Source organism: Cydia amplana, chromosome 20, assembly GCF_948474715.1.
Source record: "Cydia amplana chromosome 20, ilCydAmpl1.1, whole genome shotgun sequence".
NCBI classification, from domain to species: Eukaryota; Metazoa; Arthropoda; class Insecta; order Lepidoptera; family Tortricidae; genus Cydia; species Cydia amplana.
Window position 1 is genome coordinate 4,249,405 of NC_086088.1, and position 20,177 is coordinate 4,269,581.

The 20,177-nt window shown below is 42.1% G+C and overlaps 1 protein-coding gene across 1 annotated transcript in view; it reads left to right on the forward strand.

The window, feature by feature from the left end:
- Positions 1-20,177, forward strand: part of LOC134657571 (casein kinase I-like) — a 34,378-nt gene that overhangs the window by 13,249 nt on the left and 952 nt on the right. Inside the window, exons 5-8 of the mRNA XM_063513147.1 lie at positions 53-152; positions 5,223-5,325; positions 8,230-8,316; positions 11,266-11,442. Coding sequence (XP_063369217.1) covers positions 53-152; positions 5,223-5,325; positions 8,230-8,316; positions 11,266-11,442 — 467 coding nt within the window. The remainder of the gene's footprint in view (positions 1-52; positions 153-5,222; positions 5,326-8,229; positions 8,317-11,265; positions 11,443-20,177) is intronic.

A 20,177-nucleotide genomic window follows, 5' to 3' on the forward strand; every position in this document is an offset into this window, starting at 1 on the left:
TGTGGTTGTTAGTACTTGTTAGTACTTGTTGGTAAAGTGTGTATGGTTTCAGGCACGGCCCGCTACGCGTCGATAAACGCCCACCTCGGCATCGAGCAGTCGCGGCGGGACGACATGGAGTCGCTCGGCTACGTACTTATGTATTTCAATAGGTGAGTGGCGGTTTTTAAGCGAGTTTTCGTTTTACAGGGTGACGTCGAAAGGTTGTCGCTAAAAGATTGGAATATTTTTTTAAAGTAACGATTTTTTTGTCGGTATAAACGTACATTTTTACATTTCAAAGAATTCTTAATCCATTGATTAACGTCACTATGCCTAGTGTGTCCATATAGATTATAGAAATAATTCGTTGCGTTTGTCAATTCCTAACTAAAATGTCGATTTTTCAGGAATGAGACCATAGCGTTTACAAAGTTTAGGGCTGATTTAGACGGCGCGCGATCTCGCATGCGATTTTAGTTACATTGCGGACTGTTGGTTACGTCCAATTCAACCGACCGATCAAAACCCGCAATGTAATGAAACTCGGATGCGAGTTCTCGCATCGTCTAAATCAGCCCTTAATTTCAAAATCGTACACATGTCGGAATTTACAAGCGCAACAACGATTTTAAAGATAACATTTTGGAATAAAATAGGTATTTCTGAATAATAGCAAACTAACCAACCAACTAAAATACCAACTATGTATTTATTTTAGGATTTACATTGAATGATCTTGTAAGTTAGGTATTCGTCTTACTTTTCCATTCAGTCCAAACCACGTCCAAGTTAAAATTGAAATGCATCATAGCCAAGCATTATTGCACTCTAAAGACTGTTCCGATGTAAAACCGACATGTTTATGAATGAGTGATATCAGATTACTCAATTACTCATGAAATACTTGAATTTGAGCCAACTTTAAAACTTATACACATGGCATAAGTAGCTTTGGTTGCGCATTTGTAGACCATCTTTCAACGCTTGTTTCTATTTTTTTGTGAACTACGTAGTACCTATAATAAGAATAGTGTAGGAAGAAAAAATAAGACAAGTCCGTAGTGAAACAATGACTTCAGGTTATTTTGAATACTACTTTAAAATGCTATAGGTAATACAAATTCGACCTTCTCTCCTTGGCCGTTTTTTATACGATTACGATGACAAACGTATGAATAACTTGGCAAATTCCATAACCAGGTGTAAATGAAAACAAAAGTGCTGTCAATATCAAATACAAAGGGAATCAACATTTCACTCAAGTCGAATGTTTCCATCACCTCACCAGTGAGTCACGATCACGCGTTGACTCATCTCTACTAGGATATCGATAGCGCAACCCGTTAAGGACGACACAAAAAACCTGTTCTATTTTCGCTTTTCAACGCGTTTTTTTGATAGAACTTGAGGCTGTGGCGCGTAAAAGTTAAGTTTCCAAAAAACCGGCCAAGTGCGAGTCGGACTCGCGCACGGAGGGTTCCGCACCATCAACAAAAAACAAGCAAGAAAACGGTCACCCATCCAAGTACTGACCCCGCCCGACGTTGCTTAACTTCGGTCAAAAATCACGTTTGTTGTATGGGAGCCCCACTTAAATCTTTATTTTATTCTGTTTTTAGTATTTGTTGTTATAGCGGCAACAGAAATACATCATCTGTGAAAATTTCAACTGTCTAGCTATCACGGTTCGTGAGATACAGCCTGGTGACAGACGGACGGACGGACGGACGGACAGCGGAGTCTTAGTAATAGGGTCCCGTTTTTACCCTTTGGGTATAGAACCCTAAAAATGATAAATGTTCAGTTAAAACGATCGGGCTGTTTTTCACGAGATTTGTAGTTTTAAAGAGGAGCTTTTTAATTTTTGAACGTTTATGGTTAAAGATTTACATTTTACAAATTTACACATTCAAAGATAGAGTAGACACCGTACATTGTACAGTTTTAATTTTAGCCTTTATTACAAAGGAGTAAGGTGTACTGTGAACATAGCTTTGACGTCGACTGTGCTTAATGCACATTGTAGCTAAATTATTAAAAGTTCTAAAATCGAATACTATTTTGTCTCGAATTAAAGTGAAGTGTCGAAGTGAAACTTTCAGATCCTAGATAGGTAGATACATTTCGCAACATCGCGAATCTAAAAGTCATAATACGATCCAAACTTCGCAACCACCAAGTATCGTCCATTCACTTGTGAAAACCGTGACTAAACCGAGCATTATGCTCAGTATTCTCAGTACCGCACGCACTAGACGGTTTTAGAGACACGTAGCTACTCGATATCGATTGACATTGCGTTTAGGACGTAAGCGCCACGTGGTAAGGTGAAACACCCACATGGCATGTTCACTATGTTCATGTTAGGTGTTGGTTAAGATTACATAGTTACGGCAATGGGGTCATACACACACTGATAATTGTCTCAATGTTCCCGAAGGTTGAGTTAGTTATAATCGGGACTGTTGTGGCTAATGGCTATGTCAATTATATCCGGTCTCAACTTAGGCTGATCTAAAAGTGGAGAGTTTCACCAATATTCTTACTTTTTAGGCACAAATAATAACCTAAATCTGTGTATGGTCTAAATTTAAGCAATTTACTTGTTACTTGTGTTTAATTTCGCGTTGTTAGATAAAAAAATCTACGCAACAAAAATAAACACATATCACGGACATTTATTAAACAGGTTATTAAGTTATGTGATCAAAAAAATAACATAAGAAATGTAATATGTACTTCAAATGGCGCAAAAACGACAAAAACGTATGCAAATCGAGCCGAAACATTTCACCTCAACATGGCGTTTACGCTATTTATACCCAAAGCATTGATACCGGATCGTAACAGTGTGACGTCGACCCACTTGTGACGTATTTATATAATGATACACGGAATTAATGCGTACGTTACATTGACACGCCTCGATAAGTGATCGGAATAATTGCGATATCATCGCCAACCTTCGACGATTCTCAATAATAACGTCTTTATTTTGCCTAGGGGAAGTATTTTGACATCTAAAACTTAATCGAGGAGCAATTTTGTCCCCAGTTCTACAAGTCTCATTTGTAAGTAAATGTCATCTTCATAAAAATGACCGTAAAATTAGATTTCTTGTATAGTTGCAACGCCAGGGCACATCATGTTTGTTTGATTTGCTTTTAAATGGTTTAATGAGAAAAAGCGGCCAAGTGCGAGTCGGACTCGCCCATGAAGGGTTCCGTATTTAGGCGATTTATGACGTATTAAAAAAAAACTACTTGCTAGATCTCGTTCAAACCAATTTTCGGTGGATGTTTACATGGTAATGTACATGATATATTTTTTTTAGTTTTATCATTCTCTTATTTTAGAAGTTACAGGGGGGGGGACACACATTTTACCACTTTGGAAGTGTCTCTCGCGCAAACTATTCAGTTTAGAAAAAAATGATATTAGAAACCTCAATATCATTTTTGAAGACCTATCCATAGATACCCCACACGTATGGGTTTGATGAAAAAAAAAATTTTGAGTTTCAGTTCGAAGTATGGGGAACCCCAAAAATTTATTGTTTTTTTTCTATTTTTGTGTGAAAATCTTAATGCGGTTCACAGAATACATCTACTTACCAAGTTTCAACAGTATAGTTCTTATAGTTTCGGAGAAAAGTGGCTGTGACATACGGACGGACAGACAGACGGACAGACGGACAGACGGACAGACAGACAGACAGACAGACATGACGAATCTATAAGGGTTCCGTTTTTTGCCATTTGGCTACGGAACCCTAAAAAGACAACTTTGAATACAATTGAAGAAAAAAACGATTAAGTATTAACCTAAATAGATGACAGAGTTGACCTGTACAAGTAGGCTCTACTAAGACACACAAATTTATAAGCAAGATGTTTGTTTAAACGCATGTAAAACAAGTTTAAAAATCAATAAAAGAAGGAGATACCATCGTGGTTCAATAAAAAATGCCGCCCAAGCGCCTCCGCCGACCTCATTTACAAACGCATTTTGAGTAATCTAGTTCAAACCTTTTTAACGACGTTTTGGAATAATACGGCAATAGTCACGGCAATAGATCCCTTAACTGAGGAAGCCCGTTTAATGATCACTTTGGAATCTTTAATGCTACTTCATTGATTAAATTCAAACCGGTTTTCTGGGTCCGATAGCGATAGTTCTCGTAAACGAGTTATAACGACAAAAATAAAAACGTTTTGATTTCAAATATTTTTTCTACTTGTTGGTTATTTTGAAAAGGCCACAGATACTTTAAACCAAAAGTACAAGATGGAGCATATAATACTACTCACGTTCACCTCACATCTTCCGTACTAATTTAGTAGCGCCTTGACCGTTTCTTTCAGCTGTGTCCAAGTTTATGACCGTCATGACTTCTGTCAATTAAAATATCTACAGAAAGTTGGTTCTTAAGATGAAAATGAGCCGCGGGCTGTCGTGGTATGATATAGTATAGGTGTTTCAGTATTATTTTACAAGTAAAATGGCACCAAATGTGTGGTGACCTCGCGCTCTTCGCAAACTTAACGGTGTCTGTGTTAGTATAATAGGTAGCCATTATGATACAAATTATTTTGTGATTAGAACTACAGGGTGAAGGATCGTATATTAGGAGACGAATAAATACTCAAACATCCCGAATTATACAATAGGGTGAATAATTTTTTTCTTGTCACTCGTTGCCATGGTTACGTTCTCCTGGGTCACTCTTTAAAACCTGATTTTTAGGCATTTAAATTCACTAAACACGCTTTTTTGTGATACTTATAAACCCTTTCCATTGGGGGTCGTCTACCAAGCGTGTCAGAACGAGGTGGTGTACAAATTGCACAATGTCTTCTAACAACCGGACCGGACAGAATAACAACAAGAAATAGTTGATCCGCCCAATACATATATGATATATACGATGTATATATGTATACCGTCGGGGCCCAGTGCGAAATCTCTATTCAGAAACATTTCCGAGCGTCTTATAGATGCGTCGGGTGACCAGAGGGCTGGCAGCTACTTCGGCCAGAGACTAAGTCTGGCCATCCAACGAGGTAACGCTGCCAGTCTTCTGCACCACCATAACACATGACAGCGACCTGGGGAGCATTTATTATTTATAAGATTACGTTTTATAATGCATGTAGTTTAATTTTATTGTTTAGTTTGTCTTTTTATGTCCCAATATATGTATATATTTGTTGTGTTTATAAAGATGTTTTGTTCGACAGGGGATCGCTGCCGTGGCAAGGCCTGAAAGCGATCACCAAAAAACAGAAGTACGAGCGAATCAGCGAGAAAAAGATGTCCACGCCCGTTGAGGTGCTCTGCAAGGTAACATTATTTAATTTACCTTACATACAGTATGACTAGTAGGTAATAGACATTCACGTTTACATCGAATCAGACTTCCATGGATTCTAAGGGTAAATCAAGGAGAATTTGCGTAAAAATCATATGTACAGTAAACATTGTAGGAAATGATATGAATTTTCCATTGAACTTTATCTCTGTCCTCAGGTGACACTTAGACAATCATTGGTCGGTTTGTGATAAAAATAATACTTAAGACATAAACTTCATATAGATTTATAATCGTCATTATTTTCCTGTTACTGAATAAATTAAGATATGGCACTTTCTCAAAGATAAGATATATAGATTATAGATAACCAGAAACACTGTAAAAACGTAACCAATGCTTTTTAATTGAGTTTCTGTTTTAAATAAACATTCAAAATGAAATAACCTTGAGTTTAATAAGGCGTAAAGACTCGACCAGAGAGATAACCTTTTAAAAACAATCCTCAAAGCTATCTTCACAACACAATCAATTTCAAGACGCGAATGTGTGTTTTTGGCTCGGCCAAGGTCGGCCATTATGCGACGTGGTTTCGCGGCACCGCAGGTGTTGGATTAGCTATATCTGTAGTGGAAGGTCTTTCTTAGCGACAATTAGTTTTGTTCTGGCGAATACGATTAAATAATCGAGTCTGTTTTTTAACCGATTTAAAAATTTTAAAATAATAAGCATTTAAATATACCTAGACACCTAGAGGATTAGGGCTCATTTAGACGGTGCGAGAACTCGCATGCGAGTTTCATTACATTGCGTCATTTGATCGGTCGGCTGAATTGATGTAACCTCAATGGTCCGCAATGTAACTAAAATTGTATACGAGTTCGCGCGCCGTCTAAATGAGCCCTTAGGATGACACAAGAATATTGGACAAATTGTTTTTGTGTTGTGATCAGAATATAATAATGCGCGTTTTTTTTAATTTAATAGGACATCGCAAGGGCTTGTGGTTCGAAATTAGGTACTTTATGCAGTACATGGAAGTAAACAATCGTGCTAGTTACGATATTTCAATTGGACGCCGAATAAAATGCCCGAAAATATGTGGCTTTCCGTCACTGAAGGGCCCTTATGCTTCAAGACTCAAGTGCAATAAGAATGTTTCCATCTGAAATTCCTATATAAATTCTGATAAAAAGTCCTTATTGCATATGGCGCATAAGGACTAGGACCCTTCTCTATGGAAAGCCACATATCACTATGTAAGCTCGAGATATTTTTAGCTAGAACACGAACTATAAATACATGCTGTCTTACGTGTCATAACATAAGCTTTTAATGAGACCAGTGGTTAGACGTAACCGTATAGCGCAAATTACAAGAGATGCCCCGAATTGTGGTTTTGGCCGAATACCGAATATTCGGCCCCTCTCTCGGCCGAAGCGCCGAATATTCAGCATGACATGCGAACTTTTTGAGTGACAATTATTATGAAAACTGTTAGCCAACAAAGCACGTTTGCTAAGATATATTTTCTGTTGAACAGAATCATGACAAGAGTTAATGAATGTGATTAGAGTCAATCAAATCAGACCCATGATAAAAATAAAATATTTTGTAATCAACAAAGCTCAAAAAAGGGATACCTATCGTATAACTACTAAATGTACCTAGTTTTTGGTTATTTTTATTATGGAATGCTTTATAGATAGGTGAAACAGATATTCGGTATTCTGCTGAATAGCGGGCAGCATTCGTTCGAATACCGAATATTCGACAAAGTGGCCTGATAGGCCGGTATCGTCTTGGGTCGTCCCATTCGTTTTTCGTCAAGTTCTTAAATTAGTCCTATTCTGCTTTCGTCACGCATTCTACATTGAAAGCCACCGACGATTGTGACGAATGTAGAATGGGTGACGAAAGCAGAATAGGACTAATTTAAGAACTTGACGAAAGACGAATGGGACGACCCAAGACGATACCGATAGGCCGAATACCGAATAGTTGCCGAATATTCGTGGCATCTCTACAAATTAGTGTCTGTCATGACTAGGCCATTATCATTACACAAAGCCGCGAGCGGACGTAAAAAACAATCCCGATCCCCGGCGGCTTTCGTAAAAAAATGTCAGGTTACTCTTTACGGTTGTGAGTCACTCTGTGATGTCATAATGGGTGCATTGCCTTTGTAATGGATAATCATGCCGTATCATTTGAAAGTAAGCCGTAATTGAAATAGTATTAAACTTGCTAAACATTCTAAAAACTCCATTACAAATAGCAATAGTTGCTGAGCGGGCGAGGTGTACAAAATGATCTTGACGCGACTTTATTGTTAAGAGAATAAGATCGCGCCAAGGTAATTATGAACACCTCGCCCGCTTAGCAACTTCTGCTGCTGACTGTACATTCAAGCACCATTCCATTCAATAATAAATTGAGGTTAAACGCACAAAGCCTAAAAATATGTCTAAACATAGAAGTTGTTTGGCACCAAGTCAGTTACAATCATTAATAATCTTTGGGTTTTAACTCCATTTAAATAGATAAATGGGTTAATCAACTTTTTCTTGTCACAGGTTGCTATGGTTACGGTCTCCTGAGTCACTCTTAAAATTCCAGGTTTTTCGTATTTAAATGAACCAAACTTGCATTTTATGGTAGTTATAAGACCTTTCCATAATGGGACATCTACTGGGCATGTTAGTAGAACATGGTACAGCAGCTCTTCTAACAATCTATGCTACTATTGTCTCCTCGCTGATGGGACAGAATAACAACAAGAAATAGTTGATTGACCCAAATACTGTTGAATGTTAGGTACTATGTAAATGGATTGAAATTTTAGGCCTATTTAAAGTACCAAACTATACTTTTTTTTCTAACTTATACAGCACCCTCCTTGTTACCATAAATGTGACACGTGATGTTTGTTCCAGGGATTCCCGGCCGAGTTTGCGATGTATCTAAATTATTGCCGCGGCCTGACCTTCGACGAGTCGCCCGACTACATGTATCTCAGACAGGTGCGTACACGACAATCGACAATTACTGCACAGCTGATCGGTGTTCATTCATAAACAGTGCGTGTACAATGTACATCCTGCGGCACCTTTTAAACAATTCTAATATTAGTAGCCTTAGGGCAGTGGTTCCTAACCTTTTCAGTCCGGTCACCCCTATGACTAACTAGGGAACCTGATTTTACCCCTCCTCCCGACGGTAATAAAAAATAAAACGTGAACGTTTGTTGTATTGTTATATTAGGTTAGCTTATTTACCCCCGTAAAATACTAGTTTTACCCCACGGGGGTAATTACCCCCAGGTTAGGAACCACTGCCTTAGGGTCCACTACACACACACTAGCGTCTTTTGAGCGTCGGCGTCTAGTTAACTCTATGGCTGCTGCTCGACGCAACGTTGGCGCAACGCAACTGCGCAGCATCGCCATTTCCGGCATTTTCCATAGCGCTGAGTAGACGCCGACGCTCAAACAAAAACCGGCCAAGCAATAAAACGGTCACCCATCCAAGTACTGACCCCGCCCGACGTTGCTTAACTTCGGTCAAAAATCACGTTTGTTGTATGGGAGCCCCACTTAAATCTTTATTTTATTCTGTTTTTAGTATTTGTTGTTATAGCGGCAACAGAAATACATCATCTGTGAAAATTTCAACTGTCTAGCTATCACGGTTCGTGAGATACAGCTTGGTGACAGACGGACGGACGGACGGACGGACGGACAGCGGAGTCTTAGTAATAGGGTCCCGTTTTTACCCTTTGGGTACGGAACCCTAAAAACAGTGTGGGGTGGCTCTTACCACTCAGCAGTGTCATACTGACATGTATTCGCTAACGCCTGTGTAACTTACGTTCTATACATCTCGCTCGCACTAATATGCGAGTACGAGCGAAATGCATAGGTAAGTTACGCACACGCTAACGAATAGCGGTACAGGATATTAGAAAACTGATACTTAAACTCAAATAGCCTTTTCACTTAATCAAGAACCGGAACTTTTAGTCTTTTTTTGTATCACGAAGTCAATCCTGACAAGTTCGATCTTGCATTTAAACGGTCGCGCGGCGGTTCCATTTACCGGTCTTCTGAAACCGGTATTAAGCTTTGGATTCCTCCGAAAACGGTGCCGTCATATGACGGCCGTCATATAGCGGCAGCAAAAGACGGCCGTCTTTACGGTGGCGACATGTGGAAAGTACCACGGCGTCATAACACACCGTTATCCACCAAGGTCAAAGCGGCAAATTTGAAAAATGTAGGCGCGATGGGATAACGTCCCATAGAAAATTTGAATTTCGCGCCTTTTCCTACTGACAAGATTTGCTTGATCATCTATAATTTACTTGCAGGATGAAATATCATCAGAATAGGAAAATAATCGTAGTACGGAATCATTTATTCAAATCTCGTGTCATTTATTCAAAATGGCGTCACCGCTATCTAATAAAACGTTCACGAAACTATCGACAAGGTCATGACGGCCGTCATCTTACGTTACGTTGACAATCAACGTAACGTAACGCCGTCTAGGAAACCGCGCCATTAGTAAACTGTGATGCACGTTATATGAACAAGTCTCAACATGTTTACGTGACTGCCCAATAGAGCCGTTGAAAAACCATAGCAACAACTTTTTTGAAATCTGCAAATTACCTTACTATTATTTTTATATGAAGATTTTATTTAGCGTATCATTGAATGAATTCCCCTTTAGGATAGCACGCAAACTGTTTGAAAATCTAACCCCACTAAAATCTTCTTTCAAAGTAGTTTAGGAATGTAACCTAACCCAAACATCGGTATTTCTACGTTACATTCGTAATTACGTACCTAGGTTACTGCTAAATTTATAATTAGCTATGTATAACATTTGTGACGTTTTTAACTAAAAGGTAGGTACCACATTGTCGGTTGTCCATAAGGTTGATTTCAGATTCAAGCTTTACGGAAATAGCGCCTTATTGACCACCGACAATAAGTACCCTTTTGGTGGAAAACGACACATTTTAATTTATAACGCTTCCTATTACATTCAGTTAAAAAATATAAAATAAATATGAAAATTCCATGTTGACGTGTAAAAGTGCCCTTGTGGCCTATTTGCTGTATAAATGTTGATATTTGATGATGAAAAGTAGAGCTTTTAATACCACAGTTTGTTTGCAAACTACGTTTTACGCCGAAACGTTACCTGCCCTAATCGAAGCCCGCTTGGCCAAAACAACATCCCATTTTAGCCGCGGCCCGCCCGCTATTTTTAGTTTCGGTGATAGTTCGTTCTAATATGGACATGGTATTTTTATAAGCTCTCTATTGACCTGAATGTGTGTATGGTGTTATGCTCCCATATGTTTTATATTATTTTAAAAAACTAGGACACAGAATAAATATAGATTATAGAATATAGAGTTTTATTTTAGGTTGCGTTAGTTATATTAAACTAGTTTTGCCCGCGACTTCGTCTGCTTGGAGTTGGTAATTTGAAACTGTTCCTCATTTAAATATTCAGACAAATTGAATATGAAGAAGAACATCTCATGTCACATATTTCATCGGTAAATCAACTTTATGAAATGTTGTTTTATATAAAACGAAGCTTTGAACACGAGGCACAACATACTCATTGTTGGGGGTATTTTTGCTCCTACCTACCACTTAGAGGTGCAAAGTCACCCCATTGTGCGCCAATTAATAGACCCCGCCAAGAAAAGAGATTAATTTTATGACTAAAGTAGGAATTCAAATAATATATACAATTTCGTTTATCTGAGTATATAAATAATAATATAGAAATATCATGGTTGGATATAATAAACGATAAGTCATTTTTTTTTATTGGAATAGTTACTCAAATACTCACCAAGGAGCAAAGTAGGCACATTTTACGGTACATGTCGCGCTCTTAAACGCTTTGTATTGTAATTGTAGTAATATTGGTGTGTGTCATTCCAGTTGTTCCGCATCCTGTTCCGCACGATGAACTACCAGTACGACTACACGTTCGACTGGACCATCCTGCGGCAGCGCAAGCAGCACATGGAGGCGGGCGCCGCGCCGCCCGACCGCCGCTCGCCCTCCGTGCAGCGCCGCGCGCAGCAGCAGCCGCCGCAGCCGCCGCCCAACAACGAGGTACCAACCATCACAACTGACACCTAACACGAACTGGGGCTTTATAGTTTGTAGCTTTCTAATAGACCCCGAAGGCTAATCCTATTGTCTATTGTTAAGAAAAACCGCTCGTGCCACGTGCCACAACCACCTGCATAAAAAATCGGTACTTCGGTTACTGAGTGCCGGCGAGTCGAACGCTACAGAACCAGTCTAAAATGTGTCATCGAGATGCTTAACAAAGGCGCGTTATCGGAGAGCGCACCTACACTGGTTTTTTGAGCGTTGGACTAGCCCGCGCTCAGGTGCCAAATAGAATAATCAGGACCCTTTTTTGCAGGTAAGTAGTACGTGCGGTTTTACTGAACAATAGACAATAGGATAAGCATTCGGGTTCTACTAGAAAGCTACAAACTATACCATGATGTCCTTGTTGCGATTCTGTTTAGAACCTAAACTGAATCGCTTAAGGCATCCTCGCATGCGCGTTTAACGGGCGGTGCGTGAGTGAGGCGCGCGCCGCTTCAATACATATTATAAAACAAAGTCCCCTGCCGCGTCTGTCTGTCTGTCTGTATGTTCGCGATAAACTCAAAAACTACGGATTTTCATGCGGTTTTCACCTATTAATAGTAATTCTTGAGGAAGGTTTTGGTGTATAATTTGTAAAGGTTTTGTGTAAATTCAGATTCAGATTCAGATTCAGAGTTTTATTTGCTTAAACATGGTATATACAGGTCTTAAATACTAATACAATAGCTACATGTTTGGTCATAGAGACATGCAAATATTGTGTGATGTCATGTGTGTCGCATGCATCATATTTAAATGAAATTAATTAATATCTAAGTACTTACTAACTAGTTCTTATAACTATGAATATATGTCATTAAGATATTCCTGAATGGTGTAGTAGGCTTTGGATGTCAAAAAATTATATAATGCAATTTTAAATTCATTAATGTTTTCTAGTCTTAAAATATTAATTGGCAATTTATTAAATATTCGTGGTGCCATACCAAATATACTTTTTGATACAAAAGCGGTTCTATTCGTTGAAGTACCCGTGCGAAGCCGGGGCGGGGCGCTAGTTTACATATAAAACGCTCACGCCCCACCCGTAAAACGCGCCTGTGTGACGAAGCCTTAAGGAATGGAGCTATATAAGTCGCATAGCTCCGTCCTTTAGCGATTCAGTTTAAGTCCTAAACAGAATCGCAATAAGGATATCATGGTAAGGCCCCTGCTCTTCCGGACACAATCGACAAATGTGCACGCTGGTAGTTCGGATCAGGGCTATAACTGCGAAAATCGAAGTTTTCGCAAATTGCGGGTATTGCTCTATGCAGTGTTGGCCGTAATGTGTAATTCTAATTAACAATTAATCATTTCCATTAACCATTAAATCCGCAATTAGTCAATTGCATTACGCATCAATTTAAATTAAGTTAATTAGAATTGAATTTTGAGACGTTTAATTACATTGATTGTCAATCTAAATTAACGTTTAATGCAATTAAATCAATTTTTTCATAAACTAATAATTAATGTTACTATTGCTTAGAAACTTGGAGCTAGGTATTAAAATTAAAAATAAGCATATGAATACAAGCTTCAGTGAATTATCAGGTCGTGATATTTTAAAATGAGACAACAAAATGACCCTGAAACCTGGCAGTAGGTGCCTACTGGAACTCAGGTTTGGTGCAACATAGACACACGCCGTTTAGGCTATTCGACTCGTCACAATGAGCACTTGGGAGAGCAGTACCCAAGATGGAGCTGATGCTGAACCTTGGCTGTACCTAGTGGAACTCAGGTTTGGTGCAACATAGACACACGCCGTTTTGGTCATCCGACTCGTCTTGATGAGCACTTGGGAGAGCAGTACCCAAGATAGAGCTGATGCTGAACCCTGGCAGTACCTAATGGAACTCAGGTTTGGTGCAACATAGACACACGCCGTTTTAGTCATCCGACTCGTCTTGATGAGCACTTGGGAGAGCAGTACCCAAGATAGAGCTGATGCTGAACCCTGGCAGTACCTAATGGAACTCAGGTTTGGTGCAACATAGACAAACGCCGTTTTGGTCATCCGACTCGTCTTGATGAGCACTTGGGAGAGCAGTACCCAAGATAGAGCTGATGCTGAACCCTGGCAGTACCTAATGGACCTCAGGTTTGGTGCAACATAGACAAACGCCGTTTTGGTCATCCGACTCGTCTTGATGAGCACTTGGGAGATCAGTATCCAAGATAGAGCTGATGCTGAACCCTGGCAGTACCTAATGGAACTCAGGTTTGGTGCAACATAGACAAACGCCGGTTTGGTCATCCGACTCGTCTTGATGAGCACTTGGGAGAGCAGTACCCAAGATAGAGCTGATGCTGAACCCTGGCAGTACCTAATGGAACTCAGGTTTGGTGCAACATAGACAAACGCCGTTTTGGTCATCCGACTCGTCTTGATGAGCACTTGGGAGAGCAGTACCCAAGATAGAGCTGATGCTGAACCCTGGCAGTACCTAATGGAACTCAGGTTTGGTGCAACATAGACACACGCCGTTTTGGTCATCCGACTCGTCTTGATGAGCACTTGGGAGAGCAGTACCCAAGATTGAGCTGATGCTGAACCCTGGCAGTACCTAATGGAACTCAGGTTTGGTGCAACATAGACAAACGCCGTTTTGGTCATCCGACTCGTCTTGATGAGCACTTGGGAGAGCAGTGCCCAAGATAGAGCTGATGCTAAACCCTGGCAGTACCTAATGGAACTCAGGTCTGGTGCAACATAGACAAACGCCGTTTTGGTCATCCGACTCGTCTTGATGAGCACTTGGGAGAGCAGTACCCAAGATAGAGCTGATGCTGAACCCTGGCAGTACCTAGTGGAACTCAGGTTTGGTGCAACATAGACAAACGCCGTTTTAGTCATCCGACTCGTCTTGATGAGCACTTGGGAGAGCAGTACCCAAGATAGAGCTGATGCTGAACCCTGGCAGTACCTAATGGAACTCAGGTTTGGTGCAACATAGACAAACGCCGGTTTGGTCATCCGACTCGTCTTGATGAGCACTTGGGAGAGCAGTACCCAAGATAGAGCTGATGCTGAACCCTGGCAGTACCTAATGGAACTCAGGTTTGGTGCAACATAGACAAACGCCGTTTTGGTCATCCGACTCGTCTTGATGAGCACTTGGGAGAGCAGTACCCAAGATAGAGCTGATGCTGAACCCTGGCAGTACCTAGTGGAACTCAGGTTTGGTGCAACATAGACACACGCCGTTTTGGTCATCCGACTCGTCTTGATGAGCACTTGGGAGAGCAGTACCCATGATAGAGCTGATGCTGAACCCTGGCAGTACCTAGTGGAACTCAGGTTTGGTGCAACATAGACAAACGCCGTTTTAGTCATCCGACTCGTCTTGATGAGCACTTGGGAGAGCAGTACCCAAGATAGAGCTGATGCTGAACCCTGGCAGTACCTAATGGAACTCAGGTTTGGTGCAACATAGACAAACGCCGTTTTGGTCATCCGACTCGTCTTGATGAGCACTTGGGAGAACAGTACCCAAGATAGAGCTGATGCTGAACCCTGGCAGTACCTAATGGACCTCAGATTTGGTGCAACATAGACAAACGCCGTTTTGGTCATCCGACTCGTCTTGATGAGCACTTGGGGGAGCAGTATCCAAGATAGAGCTGATGCTGAACCCTGGCAGTACCTAATGGAACTCAGGTTTGGTGCAACATAGACAAACGCCGGTTTGGTCATCCGACTCGTCTTGATGAGCACTTGGGAGAGCAGTACCCAAGATAGAGCTGATGCTGAACCCTGGCAGTACCTAATGGAACTCAGGTTTGGTGCAACATAGACAAACGCCGTTTTGGTCATCCGACTCGTCTTGATGAGCACTTGGGGGAGCAGTATCCAAGATAGAGCTGATGCTGAACCCTGGCAGTACCTAATGGAACTCAGGTTTGGTGCAACATAGACAAACGCCGGTTTGGTCATCCGACTCGTCTTGATGAGCACTTGGGAGAGCAGTACCCAAGATAGAGCTGATGCTGAACCCTGGCAGTACCTAATGGAACTCAGGTTTGGTGCAACATAGACAAACGCCGTTTTGGTCATCCGACTCGTATTGATGAGCACTTAGGAGAGCAGTACCCAAGATTGAGCTGATGCTGAACCCTGGCAGTACCTAATGGAACTCAGGTTTGGTGCAACATAGACAAACGCCGTTTTGGTCATCCGACTCGTCTTGATGAGCACTTGGGAGAGCAGTGCCCAAGATAGAGCTGATGCTAAACCCTGGCAGTACCTAATGGAACTCAGGTCTGGTGCAACATAAACAAACGCCGTTTTGGTCATCCGACTCGTCTTGATGAGCACTTGGGAGAGCAGTACCCAAGATAGAGCTGATGCTGAACCCTGGCAGTACCTAGTGGAACTCAGGTTTGATGCAACATAGACACACGCCGTTTGGGTCATCCTACTCGTCTTGATGAGCACTTGGGAGAGCAGTACCCAAGATAGAGCTGATGCTGAACCCTGGCAGTACCTAATGGAACTTAGGTTTGGTGCAACATAGACAAACGCCGTTTTGGTCATCCGTCACATCTTGACGAGCACTTGGGAGAGCAGTACCCAAGATAGCTGATGCTGAACCCTGGCAGTACCCGCAGGTTCAAGATGTGACGGATGACCTAAATAGCGTGGGCCTATGTTGCACCAAACCTGAGTTCCACTAGGTATAGCCAGGGTTCAGCATCAGCTCTATCTTGGGTACTGCTCTCCCAAGTGCTCATCAAGACGAGTCGGATGACCAAAACGACGTGTGTCTATGTTGCACCAAACCTGAGTTCCACTAGGTACATCCAGGGTTCAGCATCAGCTCTATCTTGGGTACTGCTCTCCCAAGTGCTCATCAAGACGAGTCGGATGACTAAAACGGCATGTGTCTATGTTGCACCAAACCTGAGTTCCACTAGGTATAGCCAGGGTTCAGCATCAGCTCTATCTTGGGTACGGTCTCCCAAGTGCTCATCAAGACGAGTCGGATGACCAAAACGGCGTGTGTCTATGTTGCACCAAATCTGAGTTCCACTAGGTACAGCCAGGGTTCAGCATTAGCTCTATCTTGGGTACTGCTCTCCCAAGTGCTCATCAAGACGAGTCGGATGACCAAAACGGCGTTTGTCTATGTTGCACCAAACCTGAGTTCCACTAAGTACAGCCAGGGTTCAGCATCAGCTCTATCTTGGGTACTGCTCTCCCAAGTGCTCATCAAGACGAGTCGGATGACTAAAACGGCATGTGTCTATGTTGCACCAAACCTGAGTTCCACTAGGTATAGCCAGGGTTCAGCATCAGCTCTATCTTGGGTACGGTCTCCCAAGTGCTCATCAAGACGAGTCGGATGACCAAAACGGCGTGTTTCTATGTTGCACCAAACCTGAGTTCCACTAGGTACAGCCAGCTGTTCAGCATCAGCTCTATCTTGGGTACTGCTCTCCCAAGTGCTCATCAAGACAAATCGGATGACCAAAACGGCGTGTGTCTATGTTGCACCAAACCTGAGTTCCACTAGGTACAGCCAGGGTTCAGCATTAGCTCTATCTTGGGTACTGCTCTCCCAAGTGCTCATCAAGACGAGTCGGATGACCAAAACGGTGTTTGTCTATGTTGCACCGAACCTGTGTTCCATTAGGTACTGCCAGGGTTCAGCATCAGCTCTATCTTGGGTACTGCTCTCCCAAGTGCTCATCAAGTCGAGTCGGATGATCAAAACGGCGTTTGTCTATGTTGCACCAAACCTGAGTTCCACTAGGTACTGCCAGGGTCCAGCATCAGCTCTATCTTGGGTACTGCTCTCCCAAGTGCTCATCAAGACGAGTCGGATGACCAAAACGGCGTGTGTGTATGTTGCACCAAACCTGAATTCCACTAGGTACACCCAGGGTTCAGCATCAGCTCTATCTTGGGTACTTGTCTCTCAAGTGCTCATCAAGACAAGTCGGATGACCAAAACGGCGGGTGTCTATGTTGCACCAAACCTGAGTTCCACTAGGTACTGCCAGGGTTCAGCATCAGCTCTATCTTGGGTACTGCTCTCCCAAGTGCTCATCAAGACGAGTCGGATGACCAAAACGGCGTGTGTCTATGTTGCACCAAACCTGAGTTCCACTAGGTACAGCCAAGGTTCAGCATCAGCTCCATCTTGGGTACTGCTCTCCCAAGTGCTCATTGTGACGAGTCGAATAGCCTAAACGGCGTGTGTCTATGTTGCACCAAACCTGAGTTCCACTAGGTACAGCCAGGGTTCAGCATCAGCTCTATCTTGGGTACTGCTCTCCCAAGTGCTCATCAAGTCGAGTCGGATGACCAAAACGGCGTTTGTCTATGTTGCACCAAACCTGAGTTCCATTAGGTACTGCCAGGGTTCAGCATCAGCTCTATCTTGGGTACTGCTCTCCCAAGTGCTCATCAAGACGAGTCGGATGACCAAAAGGCGTGTGTCTATGTTGCACCAAACCTGAGTTCCACTAGGTACTGCCAGGGTTCAGCATCAGCTCTATCTTGGGTACTGCTCTCCCAAGTGCTCATCAAGACGAGTCGGATGACTAAAACGGCGTTTGTCTATGTTGCACCAAACCTGAGTTCCATTAGGTACTGCCAGGGTTCAGCATCAGCTCTATCTTGGGTACTGCTCTCCCAAGTGCTCATCAAGACGAGTCGGATGACCAAAACGGCGTGTGTCTATGTTGCACCAAACCTGAGCTCCACTAGGTACAGCCAAGGTTCAGCATCAGCTCCATCTTGGGTACTGCTCTCCCAAGTGCTCATTGTGACGAGTCGAATAGCCTAAACGGCGTGTGTCTATGTTGCACCAAACCTGAGTTCCACTAGGTACAGCCAGGGTTCAGCATCAGCTCTATCTTGGGTACTGCTCTCCTAAGTGCTCACCAAGACGAGTCGGATGACCAAAACGGCGTTTGTCTATGTTGCACCAAACCTGAGTTCCATTAGGTACTGCCAGGGTTCAGCATCAGCTCTACCTTGGGTACTGCTCTCCAAGTGCTCATCAAGACGAGTCGGATGACCAAAACGGCGTTTGTCTATGTTGCACCAAACCTGAGTTCCATTAGGTACTGCCAGGGTTCAGCATGAGCTCTATCTTGGGTACTGCTCTCCCAAGTGCTCACCAAGACGAGTCGGATGACCAAAACGGCGTTTGTCTATGTTGCACCAAACCTGAGTTCCACTAGGTACAGCCAAGGTTCAGCATCAGCTCCATCTTGGGTACTGCTCTCCCAAGTGCTCATTGTGACGAGTCGAATAGCCTAAACGGCGTGTGTCTATGTTGCACCAAACCTGAGTTCCACTAGGTACAGCCAGGGTTCAGCATCAGCTCCATCTTGGGTACTGCTCTCCCAAGTGCTCATTGTGACGAGTCGAATAGCCTAAACGGCGTGTGTGTATGTTGCACCAAACCTGAATTCCACTAGGTACACCCAGGGTTCAGCATCAGCTCTATCTTGGGTACTGGTTTCCCAAGTGCTCATCAAGACGAGTCGGATGACCAAACGGCGTGTTTCTATGTTGCACCAAACCTGAGGTCCACTAGCTAGATAAAAATTACGGGCGCCTTTATAAAATTACGATATATTTTTGTTAATTGATAATTATCAATAATATTTTTAATTGTCATTAAAAATTGATTTAATTTTTAATGGTTTGTGAAGCATTAACCATTAATTCTTTTTAATTTTTAATGGTTCGAAATAAATTAATATTAATGCAAATTGATGTTAATGCGAATTGACAATTAATTTTCCTTCAATGGTTAATGGTTAATTCGAATTAACCTTTTCAATGGTTAATTTTTAATGGTAATTGGGATTAACGTTCGGCCAACACTGGCTCTATGTCACTCTAATTACGCCTTCATTGGAGTAAAAAAGAAAGATCCCCGCAATTTGCGAATTTCGATTTTTGCGGTAGCCCCTCTGGCTCTTTCCGCGTTCAACGCATCTATAGGCGGGTCCCATACAGAAACAATTTCTTCGCAATTTGGATCCTTTTGTGTGAATTCGCCTTATTCCTACTCATTGAATACTCCGGTTTTGTAACTTGTTTAGAGTCAGTATAATATATATGATCCGTCTAGTTCCTCTACCTTTCCTCTCCTTTCTAATATAAATACAAATGCATTTATGTCATTACTTTTTTACATCAGTTAGGTAGGTAATTAGTCCATCTTAGGTATATGAAGCTAATAAATCTTATCTTACAGGCAAATGTTAACAAAACAAAGAGATATAAAGTAGTAAATGTCAAAATTCTGATAAGATTACCACCATCGCTGCAAAATGTAGTTAACTAGTAGCTGCGCACAATTTGCGTTGAGTCATAGACTAGGAATCCTCTAGACTGAGCATAGTAACGCTACCCCCTCTGCCACTTATACGGTAGTTTTACTCCATCTTCGAGTCAATCCCGTGACGTGATTGGTCCGTGTCCTTGAACGGACCAATCACGGCACGGGATTCGCTCACCTCGTCCCCCCGCACCCCCGTATTTTTGGCAGCATCGGTTTCATGAAATAATTGCTCTAAACTCAGTCTAGAGGATTCCTAGTCTATGGCGTTGAGTATATTGAAGCAAAACAAAATGATGAACTCAAACCATTCACAGACCGCGAGCGCGGCTGCCCGGAGAGGGTTAAGCGGGAGGTTTTCTCCCGCCGAGT